A 21,970-nucleotide genomic window follows, 5' to 3' on the forward strand; every position below is an offset into this window, starting at 1 on the left:
GTGTAATTTCTACTTCCTGTTTGTTGGTTTAGTATTACTTCTGCCATGATATTCTGTTGGAGCTCTCTAAGTCCCACAACACATACCTACTCATCTACCCCCCTTTGCCATCTTTTCATACTGCAGACTTATGGAAATAAAGGATAAAAATATATATGTACAGTTAATTTGAAAGTTGGTATTTATTTTTCACTTATGGATGCTGGCAAACTTTCCATGTTGAATTTCCACTGTCTTCATTAAAAGAAATGTTGTAGCAAAACACACATTTTCATGTTCTATATTTATATTTGGCAAGATATCAGGTTTAAAGAAGAAAAAATATTACAAAATTTACAAATGGGCACACAGTTTTATGTACACTGTACACACACTCAATGTTCTTGTGTCCTATTAATTATGCCGATTTAATTTTCAAAATTAATGCTAATTTAAATGAGTCAAGGTATACATAGTACATACCTAAAAAATTACTTCATATTTTATGAATTCCATCCAATGTAAGCTTTTTGATTACATGTGCTGTATTAAAAATTCCATACAGAACCGGTACTAAAAATGCTATTTGTATGTGTAAAGAACTCTTATGGAATTTAGTAAATGAGAATACACAAGACTGCCAATCATCTCAACAGCTGCAGTATCAATCTTAAACTTCTAAATCCTACAGTAACCATATGATGCATGAAATGAGTAATGAAATCCACTAATATGACTGAATACTCTAATGATTATGAAAATGAGTACTGATTAATGCTAAACAAATGTATGTCTTATCTTTCCAATGCTGTACAATAAAGCATATTACATAAGAGTGATACCAATGGTACTACAGTACTATATAAAAAAAAGTAAATTCAAACAACACAAGCAAGAAAACCTCTCTTAAAAAATACCTAAAGAGATTCACAAAGCTAACTCTCAAATGTAGACCATACAGCTCTATTTATAAATGAACCAAACTGTTATCTCCCTGACAAAATACTGAGACAGAACATCACATTCTAAAGCTCAATCAAATACTCTTAAATAAAGACAAAACTGCACAGTCTGATACCACAATGACAGTTTTCTTAAACATTCTGCATATATTAACTTGTAGAATTATATCACTTGGGAACAATACTGGTGCTCAATGTTTTAAAACCCTAGAGCCAAGCATTCTCCTTGATTTTCCTACACACTATGCACATCTAATTAGTAATGACTGAACTAATCTTAACTCATCATTATTGTGGGAAAAACTGACTTCCCTATCTATCCCAATGTTGCCAATACAAAATATGCAGATTATTTATAAGAATAAATATTTTTGTGAGATAACCTTTCAGGTAATGCTGACCAATGTTTTCTTTTCAAAAAAATTCAGATTTATAGCATAATTTCAGTAATAAAATAATTTCAGCTGTTGTAACTGCACTTCACTTTATCACAAGAAAATTACATTACATTTAATTTAATTAATCATAAAACTATAAAATTAAGTTTCATAATCCTAAAGAGACCTCCCCTCTTTTTTTTCTAAAGAGACAAAAGATGTAGTTTTCAAAAACAGTGCATGGAAACAATAGAATCCATGTGCTCAAATTTCTCCAACACACTGAGATCATACTAACTTAATTTATGATTGAGGAATTATATGAGCCAGTATCTTCCAACCCTGCAAGACAGAGACAAGCACTTTATCACTGCACCACAGACAAGATTCCTTTAATGTCAGTGATAAAGTGTTTGCCTCACATCTGAAGGGTTAACCACATAAAGTCCCCTACAAATGCTCCATTCATTGAGAAATTAGTTTGTAATTTTATTATTATTTAAGAATCTGTTAACAATATAGTGCATAATTATCAGATGAAACATTCTTCAAGAAAATGTAATTAAAACATTGTTTTACCCATACAGTGAGGTCCCCAGCCTAAGAAGACAACAAGTGAAACTTGATTGTAGATGGACTTTGTTAAGTAAAATAAAGATTTTATTATATCTAAATTTATATTATTAAAGACTATCAATAATGTTTTGTTCTAAAAAAATCTAGTTTTACAAGCCTGTCTTAGAATGAAGACCTACTGCATATACAGAAATATCTTTATGATACACATTTTTATGAATTGTAGTCCTCACAACAGAAAACAAATGACCATCTGAAATTATATTACTGTTAATAATTTCAGTCTTGTAATGGATACTGTGTATAATTTTAAAAAAATTCATATGATCACAGACTTAAATACTTACACACTGTACTTTATATCCCTCTATGCACTCGAGCTTGTGCCACACAACCATAATACTATACAGAATTCTGTAAGTTAATCATTCAACCACTGGCATTATACCAACAGTTATCATACTGAGCATATACAATATGCTTATGTAGCATATTGACATTTTTCCATATTCTTTCCCATAATTTATATATGAACTGTAGGTACTTCAGCAGTGTCCTCCTTTTCAGTAGTCTTCTTCAAAAATAAGGCATGAAATATTTAGAAGAAATTATAGAAGACTAAATAGATTTTGATTTTGTTATACTCCCAATGCATTCTTCCAGCAACATGATAGATCAGGTGTGTGCCCAGTAAATGAAAGCTAGGACAATTAAATCCCTGACTCAATAGCCAGTGGCAGTAGGGCCTTGAATCTGGGAATCAGCCCTGAGAAGAAATTTTTTTCTCATGGAGTAATATAACATGGAATAGGTTTATGGTTGGAGTAAAACAGTACAGTACTCCTCTACCATCCTACAGGGCAGTAAAGGATAGAACACACTTATAGCCAAGAAGAAACTGCATTCCTTATTATTCAGATTTACATACAAAATTTTTTGAATGAATGGAGGGATATCCGCTACCCCTATGCTAGTTATCACACAGCTGTTGTATAAGTAGAGTGAGTAAGGGGCTGGAGAGGAATAGGCTGTTCTTCTTCTTCCACTTCAAGACTGACATCTTCTGCAGATGCAAGATTGAGAGAGACTGTGAATGGGCGCTGTCCCTCAAGTAGAGAACGAAGTGGTGTTGCCAACCTTTGAGCCATTCTTGTAGGAGTTAATTCTAACGTGCTAGACCTGTAGAAGGAACATATTTCATGTAAATTAAGAAAACAAGGAAAAGCAATTACTAGATATCTCTGTCAGAGACATTTTTGCTGGTCTAGGGCTACAGTCTGCTTTTCCTCTTATAGCTATATTTTTTTTTTTTTTTTAGTGTAAGACAACTGTGGTATTAGGATATTTATTTATGAAATGTTTGCCCATCAGGGACTTTATCAATTGCACTGGATTTACAAAGCTCCTAGCAGGCAAAACTTTTCCTTAATATCTAATACTGCAATTTTTGTCTATCTTACTGGTGAGTGTTAATCATCATTTTCAACCAACCTTCCCATATATTGCTAGCCCGTATTTTTTTTTTTTTTTTGGTGGCTGTAATAATCCATGTCCTAGTCTGCTAGTTATGTCCCCTAAATCTAATTTCCTCAGTCTTTATAAAAAAAAAAACACTAAGTTTTATACTTAGTGTTTATACTTAGGAGGTTGGAACACTGCTGGTACTAAAATGTTTAATCGTAGTCTGTCATAACAAGAATACTGCATATAAAAATTTTGTAACTTGTATTAGTGGGTGCTTATTTAAGAGTATTCAAACAGTCTCACCTATCCAATGGTAATATTATTACTGCATTATTCTGAAAATGCTAAACCTGTAGAGGTTATTCAGTGTCAATACCTGTAATTCCAACTGTCAGTGTAAAATGAACTGAGTATGGATGAAGCACATTATTGGCTAGTAAACTCATCAGGAGAAGAAACCTCTAAGTAAACTGCATGTATCCTGAAGAACTGTAGCTCTTCTCAATTTACAAGTTAAGCAGGTTATAATTCTTGAATAGTGAAGATAGGTGGGGATGTCCCTCTGTTTTTTTTTTAATTGATAATTCAATAATGCCTCTAAAATTTAATTGACTTAAAATACTGTACAGTGGACCCTCGTTTTTCATAAGCATCGGAAGTCGTAATTTTCGAAAATCGTAATGTTTTTTTGTCAAAATATTGACTTGCAAATTGTCCTCACTCGTCCCAGACGCGTATGCACAGCCTTGAGCGGCCCCACACTCCATTCACAGCCAGTGTGCCATTGTTTATCAGCGAGTGAGGATGATCCCACATGTTCATATGATACATTTTGTAGTATTCCATTTGTTTTAGTGCTTGCAACTGCTAAATAAGCCACCATGGCCCCAAAGAAAGCTCCCAGTTCCAGGCTTTTGGTAAAGAAGGTGAGAAACACGATAAAATTCAGGGAAGAGCTCGTAGCAAAGTACCAAAGTAGAGGAGGAAGAGAGAGGGGAGAATGTACCTTCTTCAGTGATTCAGTGATTCTAAGATATGTACAATACTAAAGCAGCAAAAGTCTATAAAGGGTATAGTGCCAGCCAGTGATAAATTGTAGCATTAACAGTGTAGCAAGTAAGTTAAGTGATTGATCGATAGAAAAAGGACAGCATGAATCTATCTCCTCCAATGTTGCTGGAGTTATATAGGGCTACTGACAAGACTGCCGCCTTCCCCACCACTATGTATGGCTTATGCTCTCAGTGGCACTTATACACCCAACAACAAAACACATCACCACTCGTGACATACATAATGACATTTTTAATTCATTCTAGAGTATATGTCATGTTTCTATGTTATTAATATTTTTTATTATGTGATAGATAAATAAGCCGTGGGGTTGATATTAGGTCATATTGAAGGACTATCTTGTTCTGCCTCCAAACACACTCTCCTGCCGCCTCCACAATTCCTAACATACGTAATATCATATTTTATTCATATACCATACAGAGTCTTCAATAAAGGCAAGTGTGATGTTATTATTGTTTTATTCTTCATGTCTCATTGTTTTCTGTGTATGCAAATCTATATTTCATGTAAAAACAAATATTTTTTTGTTAATACTTTTGGTCTGAAACAGATTAATTGGATTTACATTATTTCTTATAGGGAAAATGGTTTCGCAAATCGCCAATTTCGTCATTAGTCACACTCTCTGGAATGGCATAATTACGAAAAACGAGGGTCCACTGTACATGCAAATATTGCTATGATTTAGTAAGCCGATTACTTTGATTATTTTATGAAGCATCTATCTCTGTTCTGAACTATATTTTGCCAGCCTGACAATCTGATCTCATAGCTTTCTTATCACATACATGTATTAATCGCTCTTACTTTTGATTCACACACAAGTTTATACTTGTGTGTGAATCAGGTTAATGCTCCTGAAAAACTGAGTAACAGTAAGGGATGAGACAAAGATGAGAGAATATAGAGTAGGATTCCACAAGGGTCAGTATTAAGACCATTTCACAAATAACCCACACTTTCAAGACAAAACTTCAGATGACTCTTTGGTCTATTCTAGATCACTCTCAACTGGGAAAGAAAATCAAAAGATAGTTAAGGTAATGAAAATATCAGAAAACAGGTCAAGAGGCAAGTGGTGGTTTATGGTAATTGACTGGCTTACTGTAAGTTAATAGAGGACATACAAAAGATGGTGGAATTAACTTCCTACTCCAGGATAACTTTCTCTGTCTTACCTCTCTCCAACCTTTAATTATTCAGATGTGATTTTATAATGGGCCAAGATGTACCAACCTTTTCCTCTTCAAAGTGTGGGTTATATGTGAACTGTTTCAGCCTCAGTATTGTGGCTGTTATTCTTTGATAACCACTACTGTTCCTGATACAGTGGACCCTTGGTTTTCATGATTAATCCATTCCAGAGAGTCTGTCGAAAACCAAAATTCACGAAAACTGAAACCATTTTCCCCATAAGAAATAATGTAAATCCAATTCATCAGTTCCAGACACCCAAAAGTATTAACAAAAAATAATTTTTTAGAGATTAAATATAGATTTACATACAGAAAAGAATGACAAATCAATATAAAGCAATAATAACATCACACTTACCTTTATTGAAGACTCTTGTTGGAAGACAGAGAGGAGGGGAGAGGGAGGACTGATTGTTTGGAAGGGGAATTCCCATCCATAAAGACTTCAGGTACCAAGTCTTTATCGGGGGTTACTTCCCTTCTTTGTCTTTTACTGGCACTAGGACCAGCTTGAGAGTCACTGGACCCCTGTAGCACAAAATTTTTTTTCCAGAGAGCTCTGTTTCTGGCATCTCTTTAAGATTTGCCTAAAATGGGACAAGGCATTGTCACTGAACATGTTGCAGACACAGCCTGCAACAGCTTTGTTAAGGTGACATTTCTTCACAAAACTTTGCAACTCATTCCACTTTGCACAAATGACCTTAATCACCGAAGAAGGCACCTTCTTCCCTCTCTCTTCCTCCTCCTCTGAAGCAATTTCCTCAGCTGTAGTCTGTTGCTGTTCCAGATGAAGGTCTTGCAGCTCTTCAGTGGTTAGCTCTTCACTGTGGTTGTCCATCAACTCTTCCATATCCTCGCCACTCACATCCAACCTCATGGACTTCCCCAAAGCTACAGCAGATTCCACAACAGGCATAGGGTTGTCAGGTGTGTGTGGGGGAAGTACCCTGGCTGGTGTGTGTGTGGGAAAGTACCCTGGCTGGTGTGTGTAGGGAAGTACCCTGGCTGGTGTGTGTGGGGAAGTACCCTGGCTGGTGTGTGTGGGGAAGTACCCTGGCTGGTGTGTATGGGGAAGTACCCTGGCGGGTGTGATCTTTCTTGAATTCTATCGTGTTTCTCGCCTTCTTTATCAGAGGGCTGGCACTAGCAGCTTTCTTTGGGCCCATGGTGGCTAATACACTGTATAGCAGTCATACACAATAAACAAGAGCAAAAAATAGTGTATTATTACGAAATATTTCGTATTACCTTGAGGGTAATGTTCACTCACTGAGAAGCAATGCCACACTGACTCCGAATGCGTCTGTGGAAGGCTTTGTGTGAGCGGGGCCACTGGGACACGTTCCGTATGACCATTGAAATCCAAGGGAGATCACAAAAACCAAGGCTATATTTTGATGAAAAAAGTTGCCGATAACCAAAATTCACAAAAACCATGGGTCCACTGTATATGTAAATGGCCTACCATAGGCATACTCTTTGTGTGTCTGTTGATAGTGTAAAATTAATGCGAGGGATAACAGAACACAATTATAAGCTCCAGGAAAACCTCAATAGATGTGGTGCAACAAGTGGTTGCTGAAGCTCAGTCCAGACAAATAAAAAGTTATGAAGATTGGAAGAGAGAGAAGATTGTAGACAGCCTTATTGCCAAGAAAAGGAACTGGGATTTAATATCACATCAAACATGTCACCAGAGGTGAGCATCTACTATACAACTTCAGCAACACATGAGACCAGCAAATCCTACAACATTCAGACATTTTAACACTTCCAGGGTCGAGACCCCTGATCTCAAACCTGCTCTCACAGTCAAAGATTAAAAAAAAAAAATATTTTCCTCATGAAATGATAGGGAATCTTTTTCCGGAGGTAATGAGATCAAATGTACAAAATTTGATGGAAAAATTATGGAATTACACTCTCACAATGTTAGTGGTCTCAAGGATATTTACACATCAGCGATTTCGCCCAATTTGAGCCTTATTTTCAGCCAATTCCATTGTTCCAGTCGACCAAACTCATAGCTACTTTGCTAGTATTTCTTCTATTCTATTGACTGAGTACAAGAAACTGCCCATTTACCTATTTCAACTACCCAGTAAGTGATCAGAAATCGGTAATTTGGCCAATTTCACACAAAATTAAAAAATTGCCAATTTAATAACAGGATCCAGAATAAACAATGTATACATTCCTGGCACTATAAAAATATTTCCTCTATTCATCAGTTATGTCCTCAGGACTCTCATACATTACACTTGCTTTTCATTTTGAATTTTTATTTGCATAAAAAATAGAAGATTCACTGTCATGCAGACTACTGCATTTTTGTAATAATTGTATAAATAATGTCAGTGCATTCCTAAATGTCAATCAGACTGGCCAGCTGGCCACATATTGGAAGAGTGGTGTCATTCATGCTCTAGAATATTGGCAAAGATCAAATATTTTCGATACTTTGAGCTACTTGCAGACCTGAAACCAATCAAAATCATCTCCATTTCTGTAATATATCTTCCATTCTATCAAATGTGACCAAAAAAACGAGAATACAACCATAAAAACCATAAGAAAATGCACCACAGAGCTGCTGTTTTAAGCCATAAACACGGTCGCAGTTTTTTTCCTCATTATACACTTTTTTGCAGGATATTTTTTTATGGTGCACACTTACTGCATAGACTCATTCTCTTATCTCTAAGCCCAAATTTACTGCTCACAGCTTATCTGACTGAGATGACCTCATGGCATAGAACAATGGAACTGACCCTGGCTTCAAAGTCATAGTACTATGGGACCGACATCGAAAGGGTTAATAAAAAATCTTTCATACATTTTTTACACAATATGCAATAGGCCCACCATAGAAAATGTGGACTTAGTGTAGAAACCTAAAGAGTTGCATCTAGACTAATCCTAAAACAGGAATTTTTTGAGAGATGACGAAAGAGAGAGTACAAGACATTCGGATATATTTAAGTTGCTGTGCTATCCGATAAAGATCTCTCCAAACAGTGGACCCTCATTTTCCGTAAGCATCGGAAGTCGTAATTTTAGCAAATCGTAATGTTTTTTCATCAAAATATTGACTCGTGAATCGTCGTTTGTCCCAGACACATGCACAGCCCCAAACGGCCCCACACACCATTCATAGTCAGTATCCCATTGTTTATCAGCGAGTGAGCACGATCCCACGCATTCATATGATACATTTCGTAATATTCTATTCATATTAGTGTTTGCAGCTGCTAAGTAAGCCACCATGGCCCCAAAGAAAGCTCCTAGTGCCAGGCCTTTGGTAAAGAAGGTGAGAATTCAAGAAAGACATCACTGAAAAATATGAAAGTGGTGTGTGTGTGTGTGTGTGTGTGGCAGAACTTGCCAGGATGTATTGGAAGCCCTATACAACCACTGCTTCCATTGTGGCTATGAAAAAGGAAATCAAGGAAGCTGTTGTTGTGAAAAGGGTAAATATGCTTACAAAAATGAGATCGCCAGTACTCAAAGATGTTGAGAAGTTACTGCGGGTGTGGATCAACGAGAAACAATTAGCAGGAGATTGTGTTATGCAGTCAATAATTTGTGAAAAGGCAGGACAGTTGCATGCCGATCTCGTTAAGAAAATGCCTGCAATGATTTTTTGATGATAGTGAATTTAAGGCCAGCAAAAGCTGGTTTGAGAGATTTAAGAACTGTAGTGGCATACACAGTGTGGTAAGGCATGGTGAAGCTGCCAGTTCTGACAAATATGTGCGTGAATTCAAGGGGTACGTAGAGGCTGAAGAACTCAAACCCTAACAAGTGTTTAATTGTGATGAAACAGGCCTCTTTGGAAGAAAATGCCAAAGAGGACCTACATCATGCAGGAGGAAAAGGCACTACCAGGACATAAACCTATGAAAGACAGGCTCACTCTTTTGTTCTGTAGTAATGCTAGTGGAGATTTCAAGGTGAAGCCTTTACTGGTGTATCACTCTGAAAATCCCAGAGTGTTCAAGAAAAACAGTGTTACCAAAAGTAACTTGTGTGTGATATGGAAGGCTAACAGTAAGGCATGGGTCACGAGGTATATTTTCCTTGATTGGTTCAATGAAGTGTTTGGCCCCATTGTGAAGAAATACCTCCTGGAAAATAAACTGGAGCTCAAGTGCCTACTGGTAATGGACAATGCACCTGCTCATCCTCCAGATTTGGATGACCAAATGGTGGAGGAGTTTTATTTCATCATTTCATCACAGTGAAGTTCTTGCCCCTTAATACCACTCCTCTCATCACTTCAGTATCCTCCATTGCATAAACCTTATAGGTAAGGCTTGGGAAGGAGTGACTTCCAGGACTTTGAACTCTGCTTGGAGAAAATTGTGGCCAGACTGTGTCCAAGAGAAGGATTTTGAAGGGTTTGGGGCTGACCCTGAGGATCTTATGCCAGCTGTGGAATCTATTGTGGCATTGGGGAATTCCAAGGGGTTGGATGTGAGTGGCACGGATGTGGAAGAGTTGGTGGAGGACCACAATGAAGAGCTAACCACTGAAGAGCTGCAAGAGCTTCATCTGGAACAGCAACAGACCACAGCTCAGGAAATTGCTTCAGAGGAGGAGGGAGAGAGATGGAAGAAGGTGCCTGCTTCAGAGATTAAGGAGATCTGTGCAATGTGGAGTAGGATGGAAAGATTTGGAAAGGAACATCGCCCTGACAAAGCTCCTGCAAGCCATGTTGGCAACATGTACAATGGCATGTCTTGTCCCATTTTAGGGAAATTTTAAAGAGATGCCAGAAACAGAGCTCTCTGGACAGATATTTAGTGCCACAGGTGTGCAGTGACTCTCAAGCTGGTCCTAATGGCAATAAAAAACAAAGAAGGTAAGTAACCCCAGAAAAGCACTTGGTACCTGAAGTCTTTATGGAAGGGGATTCCCCTTCCAAACAGTAATTAATCCATCCTCTCCCCTCCTCCCATCTTCCATACACTAAGAAGAATCTTCAATAAGGTAAGTGTCATGTTATTATTGTTCATTCTTCATGTCTCATTGTTTTCTGTGTATGTACATCTATATTTCATGTAAAAAAATTATTTTGTTTTAATACTTTTGGGTGTCTGGAATGGATTAATTGGATTTACATTATTTCTTATGGGGAAAATGGTTTCACAAATCATCAGTTTCGCCATTAGTCACACTCTCTGGAAAGGATTAATTACGAAAAATGAGGGTCCACTGTATTCCATAACCTCAGTGCCTCAATAAACGTGGCATAAGTTGATAATGATGTTAAATATTAGTGTTGAGGATTTGAAGGGTATCAGAAGAAGCATTTACATGTCATCATAGGGAAACTAATACCCAAAATTCTTCAATAAAAATGGTAAATTAGTATATTACACAGCTCAAATCTAAAAACCTTCCAAAGACACCAAATAAAGGCCAACACTCTAAAATACACAAGTACACTAAGCTCAACACCACTTCTAGAAGATGCATTATTAAGTTATCAACTTGGAAGGGTTGAAACTAATAGAATGCAACACAGAAATTATAGATGAAAGAAGTATTTAATTTTTTCCATTTCCAAAAAAGCAAATTTGAATCTACACCAGACAAAATTAATCCAAACTTTTCTCCAGGTAAGACTGTCCACCTTTTAACCCTTTCACTGACTGTCACACAGACCTACATTATTAACACCAGTGTCCACCACATAGATCTACATCATGAGCTCAGCTCACTCATATAGTAAGCTGTAAACAGAAAATTTTGACCAAGATATGAGAGAATGAATCTGTGTGATGAGCATGTACAGTATATAAAAAAAAAATGGCCTCATGCGGTGCATGATGAGAAAAGCAAAACTATGACCTTGTGTTTGGTTTAAAATTACAACTTTGCAGTGTTTTCTACGATGTTTTTTTTTAGCATTTTATTGGTCGTTTCTTTTGATAGAATGGAAGACATACTACTAAAACAGAGATGATACTGGATGGTTCCAGGACTGGAAGCAGCTCAAAATCAGCCTCAAAGTAGTAATTGAAATATTCAATTTTTGCCAATTTTCCTGAAAAAAGATAACACCCCCTTCCTACACCCTCCCCTCCAGTCTGTTTTATGGATTTTTATTAAATCTGTTTCAATTATTGGGATACCATAAGCCATGACCAATTATTCCTGGTTATATTTTATCCAAGATGCAAGATTTGACATAAAAATTACAGAATTATACAGGCACAAATTTGGAGATTGGGGATCAATTACACAACTGCAATTTTGCCCACTTTGAGGCCTGTTTTAGACCAATTTCACTGATCAAATGATTCAATTCCTGACTCTTTGCTGGTATGCCTTACAAAAATACTGCCTATTTAAATATCAGAACTATCCTATAAATTGCTCAGAAGTTGGTAATTTGGCTACTTTTACACAAAATTCAACAAATTTCAGTTTGAAAACAAACCCTGTAGGCATTCCATCAACTAAAAACAACCTTTCCAATGTTCACTAATCACATCCCCTGGCCTTTCCTATATAACACTTTCCCTCCATTTTGAGTCCAACATCACAAAAATCTGTTTTAACTTATTTCTCAGCTAATAATAATGTAACTAAGAATGACTGGTCATTGTTTAGGCTGTCCAAATAAATATTTTTGCTACTCTGAGACCTATTTCAGGTCACTTCTGGTCTGAAACCAACTAGTATGTCTTCCAGTATATCAACTGACATAAAAAAACAGCCATTAAAATGACCCTAGAAAATGCACCCGCCGCTATTTTAACCCAAACACCAGGTAAGAGGTTTGCTGTTACCATAAAGCACTGCATGGAGCAAGAATTTTTTTTTATACCATGCACATCCACCACACATATCCATTCTCTCATGTCTAAGCTAAAATTTACCAATCAGAGCATATTTGAGGGTGCTATGATTAAGACAGATTTATGTCTGCCACACTGGCCTCAATGACAGATCTATGTAAGACAGTGAAAGAATTACAGAAATAAATAATCCTTATAAACATTTAGGAATAATGGCTGTGATAAAAAATGGTTAAGTAAATGAAAAAATCGGGAAAATAAATAGGAGTAAAAGTAGAAGCTACCTAAATAACTTTGTACAGTACTCCCCCCATATCTGTGGGTGATGCATTCCAAGACCTACCACGGGTAGCAGCAAACCCTATATACAAGTCATTTTTTGTTTACATACATACCTATGATGAAGTTTAATTGATATATTATGAACAATAAGATTTTAGCAACATTAAAGGTAGTAGGTCGGTAGACAGCAACCACTCAGGGAGGTACTACCGTCTTAACAAGTGAGTGTAAAGAGGAAGCCTGTATTTTGTTTTACATAACTGTAGGATTGCTGGTGTTTTTTTTTTCTGTCTCATAAACATGAAAGATTTCAGGTACATCTTGATACTTCTACTTACACTTAGGTCACATTACACATATATGTACATGTTTATGTATATACACTCATCTGAGTTTTCTTTATTTTATCTTAATAGTTCTTATTCTTATTGCTTTTCCTTTCATATCCATGGGGAAGTGGAATAAGAACCTTTCCTCCGTAAGCCATGTGTGTTGTAAAAGTCAACTAAAATGCCAGGAACAATGGGCAAGTAACCCCTTTTCCTGTATAGCTTACTAAAAAGAAAAAGAAGAAAAACCACCAAAGTGGGATGTTTGAATGTGCGTGGATGTTGTGCGAATAATAAGAAAGAGATGATTGTGGATGTTATGAATGAAAAGAAGCTTGATGTCCTGGATTTAAGTGAACCAAAGCTGAAGGGGACAGGAGAGTTTCAGTGGGGAGAAATAAATGATATTAGGTCAGGGGTTTCAAAGAGAGTTAGAGCTAAAGAAGGAGTAGCAATAAAGTTGAAGGATAAGTCATGGTAGGAAAAGAGGAATATAAATGGGAAGTACAATGCCTGCACTTTAAAGGAGGGGTTTGGGATATTGGCAGTTTGGAGGGGTATGTTGTGTATCTTTATACGTATATGCTTCTAAACTGTTGTATTCTGAGCACCTCTGCAAAAGCAGTGATAATGTGTGAGTGTGGTGAAAGTGTTGAATGATGATGAAAGTATTTTCTTTTTGGGGATTTTCTTTCTTTTTTGGGTCACCCTGCCTCGGTGGGAGACGGCCGACTTGTTGGAAAAAAAAAAAAAATATTCAAGGATTATGTGGAGTAAAATAAGGGTTCGATGTGAAAAGTGGGTTATAGTCAGTGTTTATACACCTGGAGAAGAGAGAAGTGTAGAGGAGAGAGAGATATTTTGGAAAATGTTGAGTGAGTGCATGGGGAGTTTTGAACCAAGTGAGAGAGTACTTGTGGTTGGGAATCTCAGTGCTAAAGTGGGTAAAAATGTTGTGGAGGGAGTAGTAGGTAAATTTGGGGTGCCAGGGATAAATGAAAATGGGGAGCCTTTAACTGAGCTATGTATAGAAAGAGGTTTGGTAATAAGTACATAATACATATTTTATGAAAAGAGGATAAATAAGTATACAAGGTATGATATAGCACGTAATGAAAGTAGTTTGTTAGATTATGTATTGGTGGATAAAAGGTTGATGGGTAGGCTTCAGGGTGTACATGTTTACAGAGGGGCAACGGATATATCGGATCATTATTTAGTTGTTGCTACAGTTAGAGTAAGAGATAGAGGGGACAAAAGGAAAATGGCAACAGCAAGTAAGAGAGAGGTGAAAGTATATATGTTGCTACAGTTAGAGTAAGAGGTAGAGGGGACAAAAGGAAAATGGCAACAGCAAGTAAGAGAGAGGTGAAAGTATATAAACTAAGGGAGGAGGAAGTTAGGGTGAGATATAAGCAACTATTGGCAGAAAGATGGGCTAGTGCAAGTATGAGTAGTGGGGGGGGAAGGGGTCAAAGAGGGTTGGGAGAGTTTTAAAAATGCAGCATTAGAATGTGGGGCAAAAGTTTGTGGCTATAGGAGCATGGGTGCAGGAGGAAAGAGGAGTGACTGGTGGAATGATGAAGTAAAGGGCATGATAAGAGAAAAAAGTAACTTACGAGAGGTTTTTACAAAGCAAAAGTGCTATAAGAAGAGTAGAGTATATGGAGAGTAAAAGTAAGGTGAAGGAAGTGGTGAGAGAGTGCAAAAGGAGAGCAGATGATAGTGAGAGAGGCACTGTCAATAAATTTTGCAGAAAATACGAAAAAATTTTGGAGGGAGATAAACAAGTTAAGAAAGCCTAGGGAACGAATGGATTTGTCAGTTAAAAACAGAGTAGGGGAGTTAGTAGATGGGGAACTGGAGGTAATGGGTAGATGGTGGGAATATTTTGAGGAACTTTTAAATGTCGATGAAGAAAAGGAGGCGGTAATTTCATGCACTGGCCAGGGAGGTATCACATCTTTTAGGAGTGAACAAGAGCAGGATGTGAGTGTGGGGGAGGTGCATGAGACATTACATAGAATGAAAGGGGGGTAAAGCTGCTGGAACTGATGGGATCATGACAGAAATGTTAAAAGTAGGGGGGATATAGTGTTGGAGTTGTTGGTATTTTAGTAGGTTGGTAAACAGCTCAGAGAGGTACTACCGTCCTGCCAAGTGAGTGTACAACGAAAACCTGTAATTGTTTTACATGATGGTAGGATTGGTGGTGTCTTTTGTCTGTCTCATAAACATGCAAGATTTCAGGTATGTTTGTTACTTCTACTTGCACTTAGGTCACACTACACATACATGTACAAGCATATATATACACACTCCTCTAGGTATTCTTCTATTTTCTTTCTATTCTTGTTCTTGTTTATTTCCTCTTATCTCCATGGGGAAGTGGAACAGAATTCTTCCTCCGTAAGCCATGCGTGTTGTTAGAGGCGACTAAAATGCCAGGAGCAAGGGGCTAGTAACCCCTTCTCCCGTATAACTTACTAAATTTAAGAGAAACTTTCGTTTTTCTTTTTGGGCCACTCTGCCTTGGTGGGATACGGCCGGTGTGTTGAAAGAAAGAATTCAGAGTGTGGAAATTAGGAGGTGTGGAGTTAACAGAAGTATTAGTCAGAGGGCTGAAGAGGTGTTGTTGAGGTAGTTTGGTTATTTAGAGAGAATGGATCAAAGTAGAATGATTTGGAGAGCATATAAATCTGTAGGGGAAGAAAGCAGGGGTAGGGGTTGTCTTCAAAAAGGTTGGAGGGAGAGGGTAAAAAAGGTTTTGTTGGCGAGGGGCTTGAACTTCCAGCAAACGTGCGTGAGCATGTTACATAGGAGTGAATGAAGATGAATGGTTTTTGGGAACTGACGAGCTGTTAGAGTGTGAGCAGGGTAATATTTAGTGAAGGGATTCAGGGAAACCGGTGATTTTTATATAGCTGGACTTCAGTACTGGAAATGGGAAGTACAATGCCTGCACTTTAAAGGAAGGGTTTGGGATATTGGCAATTTGGAGGGATATGTAATATATCTTAATATATGCTTCTAAACTGTTGTATCTGGGTGCCTGTGCAAAGACAGTGATTATGTATGAGTAATGTGAAAGTGCTGAATGATGATGAAAGTATTTTCTTTTTGGGGATTTTCTCTCGTTTTGGGTCACCCTGCCTTGGTGGGAGACATCTGACTTGTTGAAAAAAAAAAATAACCAAATACATTCCTCCTCCTCCTCCTCCTCTTTCCCCACCACTGTTGCCACTACCACCACCAATAATAATAATACTCATACTAATAACTGGTGTTAGGAGCAGTGCTGTCTCTAGTTTATACGAACGACACACCAGTTGGAATCAAGTCAGTTGCATCTTTCTTTGCTGAGGATGTAAATCTAATGTGAGATGAACATGTATCAACAATGCCAGTGCAAAAGCATGAAATATGTATAAAGCCAACTGCCCACACAAAACACTGACACCATATACAGTAGAACCTCAGTTTTCGTTTGCCCTGGTTTTCATCGAATTTGGTTTTCGACGACATTTTTTCGTCAAAATTTTGTCCCAGATTTCGTTCATCACCTCGGTTTTCATTGGTCTGCCGTACCAAACGTGTCCGCCTGCCCATGCCCACACAAAGCATCCCATGCGTTCTGAGTCAGTCCAGCTTTGTTTCTCATCAAGTGAGCATTGCCCTACGCGTTTATCCAAAACATTTCGCAATAATCCATTGTTTTTTGTGCTTATTTATTGAATACAACTGCTAAATAAGTCACCATGGGTCGTTGGGGAAGTCCATGGGGTTGGACGTGAGTGGCCAGGATGTGGAAGAGTTGGTGGACGACCACAGGGAAGAGCTAACCAATGAAGAGCTGCAACACCTTTAACTGGAACAGCAACAAATCACAGCTGAGGAAATTGCTTCAGAGGGGGAGGAAGAGAAAGGCAAGAATGTGCCTTCTTCAGCAATTAACCCTTTCAGGGTCCCCAGGCCCTCTCCCAGACTTGTTCTCAGGGTCGCCCAAATTTAAAAAAAAAAAATATATATATTTTTTCTTATGAAAAGACAGAGAATTGTTTCCCGATCATAATGACACCAAAAGTATGAAATTTGATGGAAAACTTACGGAATTATGCTCTTGCAAAGTTAGCGGTCTCGACAATGTTTACGCATCGGCGATTTTGCCCACTTTGAGTCCTATTTTCGGCCAATTCCAGTGTACTAGTCGACAAAAATCATAACTATTTTGCTAGAACTCCATTTTTTCTATCAAATGAGTACAAGAAACCACCCATTTACTGATTTCAACTATCCAATACAGTGGTCAGAATTTAGCAATTTTGCCAATTTCACACAAATTTCAAAAGATGCCAATTTCCAAATAGGGTTCAGAATAAACAAGAAAGACATTCCTGGCACTAAAATAATATTTCCTCTGTTCATTAGTCACGTCCCCACGCCCCTCTTACATTCTTTTGCTTTACACTTTGAATTTTTATTCTCACAAAAAATAGAAGATTACTGTTAGGCAGACTACTGCATTAGTGTAGAAATGGTATAAATAATATTGGCACACTTGTGAAAGAATATTAGACTCACCAGTTGACGTGTATGGACACTTAGCATGATTTGTTTACTTTCAAACTTTGGTAAAAACTGAGTATTTCTGCTACTTTGAGCTCAATTTCAAGGTACTTTTCATTGTAAAACTAGTCAAAATCATCTCAATTTCTGTAATATGTCTTCCATTCTATAAAATGAGACCAGGAAAACTAGAATACAATAATAAATACCATACGAAAATACAGTGCAGAGTTGCTGTTTTAATCCAAAAACACGGTCAAAGTTTTTTTTTCTTATTACTCACAGTGTGCTGCAGGATTTTTTTTATACTGCGCACACTGACCACATAGACCCATTCTTTCATATGTAGGTCTACCAGATTTGAGGCCGCTAGAATTTAGGCGTACTAGTACGTCAAAAACCCTGGTGCGCAAGCCGTACTAGTACGGCCGAAACCCTGAAAGGGTTAAGGACATGTGTGCAAAGTGGAGTGAGTCGCAAAGTTTTGTGGAAAAATATTACCCTAATAAAGCTGTTGCAAGCCGTGTCTGCAACATGTTCAGTGACAATGCCTTGTCCCATTTTAGGCAAATCTTAAAGAGATGCCAGAAACAGACCTCTCTGGACAGATTTTTTGTGTGACAGGGGTCCAGTGCCAGTAAAGACAAAGAAGGGAAGTAACCCTGGATAGGGACTTGATACCTGAAGCCCTTATATAAGGAGGGGGATTCCCCTTCAATGAAGATAAAAGTCATATTAAATGTTCATTTATCCATTCCATTAATCTTTTATATTTATTTCTCAATTTTCTTCTTCTTATTCTTTTTAGTAATCTTTACAGGAAAAGGGGTTACTAGCCCATTGTTCCCGGCATTTTAGTTGACTTTTACAACATGCATGGCTTACGGAGGAAAGATTCTTATTCCACTTCCCCATGGATATAAAAGGAAAAGTAATAAGACCAAGAACTATTAAGATAAAATCAAAGAAAACTCAGATGAGTGTGTATAAATAAACGTGTACATGTATGTGTAGCGTGACCTAAGTGTAAGTAGAAGTAGCAAGACGTACCTGTAATCTTGCACATTTATGATTATTATTATTATAATCAAAAAGAAGTGCTAAGCCACAAGGACTATACAGCGCTGACTGCACATTTATGAGACAGACAAAAGACACCAGCAATCCTACCATCATGTAAAACAATTACAGGCTTTCGTTTTACACTCACTTGGCAGGACAGTAGTACCTCCCTGGGTGGTTGCTGTCTACCAACCTACTACTATTGGCAGTTTGGAGGGATATGTTGTGTATCTTTATACGTATATGCTTCTAAACTGTTGTATTCTGAGCACCTCTGCAAAAACAGTGATAATGTGCGAGTGTGGTGAAAGTGTTGAATGATGATGAAAGTATTTTCTTTTTGGGGGATTTTCTTTCTTTTTTGGGTCACCCTGCCTCGGTGGGAGACGGCTGACTTGTTGAAAAAAAAAAAAAATTATTTCTCATTGTTTTCTGTGTGTAAAACTATAGTTATTCTCTATAAAATATATTTTTTGTTAATACTTTTGGGTGTCTCGAATGGATTAATTGGATTTACATTATTTCTTATGGGAAATATTGCTTTATTTTTCGTCGAATTCGGTTTTCATCAGACTTTCTGGAACAAATTAATGATGAAAACCGAGGTTCTACTGTATACTACAACTGCTGCATGCTGATGCTGCTGCAGCTATATTTTTTTATTCATTTGTTTGTTTGCTGACTGATCTTAATGAAGTTTTATATGTCCATGTTTTATGCATTCTTATTCAGTAAAAAAATTAATGAAACTGGACAATAAATAAAAAAATTAAACCTGAAATTGCAACCTCTGAAAACTGCAACCACAGATACGGGATCTCACTGTACTTGGAAAACATGTATACCTGAAGGGTGTTCCAGGGGTCAACACCCCCATGGCCTGGTCATGAGAGTTCTTAAAGAAAATATGCTGCATCCATGGACTTGTTGAAAGCACATTAATAAAGTATAGAAATAGGCAGTGGGACTAGCACATCATTATAGTGTTCAGGAATAACTTGTATGATAGAGAAATTTACAATAGAAGCAATGGCTGTGGGAGTTACTGATGGGATAAAAGATATTCCAAAATACATATGAAGGTACACAAAAAATAGGTAATGTCACTAAAGCTATTTAACACCTTCAAGGTTAGAGCAATGCCAGAAAATGTTGTCTATAAAGTAAGATTAAACCATTCTGGAATTGAAAATTATTTTGATTATTACATGTGTAAGAGGAAGTTGGTAGAATCAGAAGAACAAATAAGCAGAAGTAAGAAATACTTAGGATAGTGTATTTCATATGTAGAACATGATGACAGACAGTAGTAAGTTTGGAAAGTTATATTACACATATTGTATTTTTTTTATATTTTATTAACACATCAGCTGATTCCCACCAAGGCAGGGTGGCCCGAAAAAGAAAAACTTTCATCATTCACTCCATCACTGTCTTGCCAGAGGGGTGCTTTACACTACAGTTATAAAACTGCAACATTAACACCCCTCCTTCTAAGTGTAGACACTGTACTTCCAATCTCCAGGACTCAAGTCCGGCCTGCTGGTTTCCTTGAATCCCTTCATAAATGTTATTTTGCTCACACTCCAACAGCACATCAAGTATTAAAAATCATTTGTCTCCATTCACTCCTATCAAATACGCTCATGCACGCTTGCTGGAAGTCCAAGCCCCTCGCACACAAAACATCCTTTACCCCCTTCCTCCAACCCTTCCTAGGCCAACACCTACCCCACCTTCCCTTCACTACAGATTTATACACTCTCGAAGTCATTCTGTTTTGTTCCATTCTCTCTACATGTCTGAACCACCTCAACAGCCCCTCCTCAGCCCTCTGGATAATAGTTTTGGTAATCCCACACCTTCTTCTAATTTCCAAACTACGAATTCTCTGCATTATATTCACACTACACACTGCCCTCAGACATAACATCTCCACTGCCTCCAGCCTTCTCCTTGTTGCAACATTCATCACCCATGCTTCACACCCATACAAGAGTGTTGGTACAACTATCCTCTCATACATTCCCCTTGTTATTGTTTAGTTAATCCACCTGGTACTAATATTTCAGGTGGAGTAAGAGTATTAGACCTATTGCCTTAAGCCAGCATTAATCAAGAACAAGTTATATACTATAAACAGTTTTAAGAAGTAGTGTTGAAATTAAGAAATGTCAAATGATAAATAAGGATATGCTGTGAGTGATTTACTATTATAGCCATGCAGGGAAGAAAAAACAGTGAAGTTACGCAAGTGTTAGAGGAGCACAATATCACAGGGTGGGACATCAAAATATGGTACAAGAATACTGTATGAGAAATAAATTGCCAAATGAAAGGGGTATTGCAAATAATTATGCTAGGAAAATGGCTGATGATTGTGTCCAGTTTAAGTGTTTTCTGGGGGCAGGATTAAAAGAGTGAATGGAAATGTAGGCCTCACCTGACAACAAAACTTAGTGTGCGCAGAAAACAGTGATGTAGCGCTCTAGCAGAGTGGAGAAATCTTTTCACTTCGGTTCACTTTATGTAAGTTGAAGATACATATGAATGGAATAAAGGATTTGACTGCTTTATAAGCTTCATTTCTTATGAGAAAGGAGGCGCAGGTAATGAATTACCATAAATAGTATATGCAATTCACGAATTATAAAATTAGCACATAATGAAAGCTCAAATCTTGTGACTTTGATTTATATAAATTTAACATTGTTCTTTGAATGTTCAAAAGTTTCAAGTACGGCAGCTTAAAAACAAATATGAATGCTACACCACTTTTGCGCTTATCCATTTTAATTTGAGTTTACTTTATTTCTCAACACTAACCTATTATATTCATTCATGTTTGTGCGCTGTTCCATAGTTGATATACGATCTAAAGTTGCTGTCATTTCCAATGTGGCAGTGCGTGAGCGTCCAAGTGAACAACGAGTACCCCTTCTGTCTGCTGTGCCTGATCGTGAAGCACTGCTGTAGGGTCCATCATAAAGGGAGGGATCATCATAAAGTGAACGATCGTGTGAAAGGGAGGAGGAGCGGGAGTCAGATACTGGAGTCTCTTCTTCACCCAATGAGGTGAGAGCTGCAATAACATGTGGAGAATCTTCGATGGTACGGATAACCTGTCAAGTTAATACTGTTTAATAATAAGTCTGCTTTTAGTTTATATATTTATAGTCTTATTATCTACCTATTTATATAAGATACTTTACTTCGTATAATGATGAATTAAAAGTAACAAAAAATGCAACCTAAACATAGTACCAATATCTTAAACATGCTTTCCTT

The 21,970-nt window shown here is 37.4% G+C and overlaps 1 protein-coding gene across 7 annotated transcripts in view; it reads right to left on the reverse strand.

Annotated features, from left to right (window-relative positions):
• Positions 1–268: 268 nt before the first annotated feature.
• The window catches only part of LOC128696472 (uncharacterized), a 765,910-nt gene continuing 744,208 nt past the window's right edge, over positions 269–21,970 (reverse strand). For 5 of the 7 annotated variants that reach the window (XM_070094722.1, XM_070094721.1, XM_070094720.1 and 2 more), the window contains 2 exons: positions 21,509–21,804; positions 269–3,073 (listed from right to left, as the gene is read on the reverse strand). In XM_070094722.1, coding sequence (XP_069950823.1) covers positions 2,872–3,073; positions 21,509–21,804 — 498 coding nt within the window. In that variant the 3' untranslated portion in view covers positions 269–2,871. Of the gene's footprint in view, positions 3,074–21,125; positions 21,206–21,508; positions 21,819–21,970 lie in introns of those variants that run through there. The other 2 variants (XR_011393241.1, XM_070094723.1) reach the window with 2 other exon arrangements.

Source organism: Cherax quadricarinatus, chromosome 47 (genome assembly GCF_038502225.1).
Source record: "Cherax quadricarinatus isolate ZL_2023a chromosome 47, ASM3850222v1, whole genome shotgun sequence".
Classification (NCBI taxonomy): Eukaryota; Metazoa; Arthropoda; class Malacostraca; order Decapoda; family Parastacidae; genus Cherax; species Cherax quadricarinatus.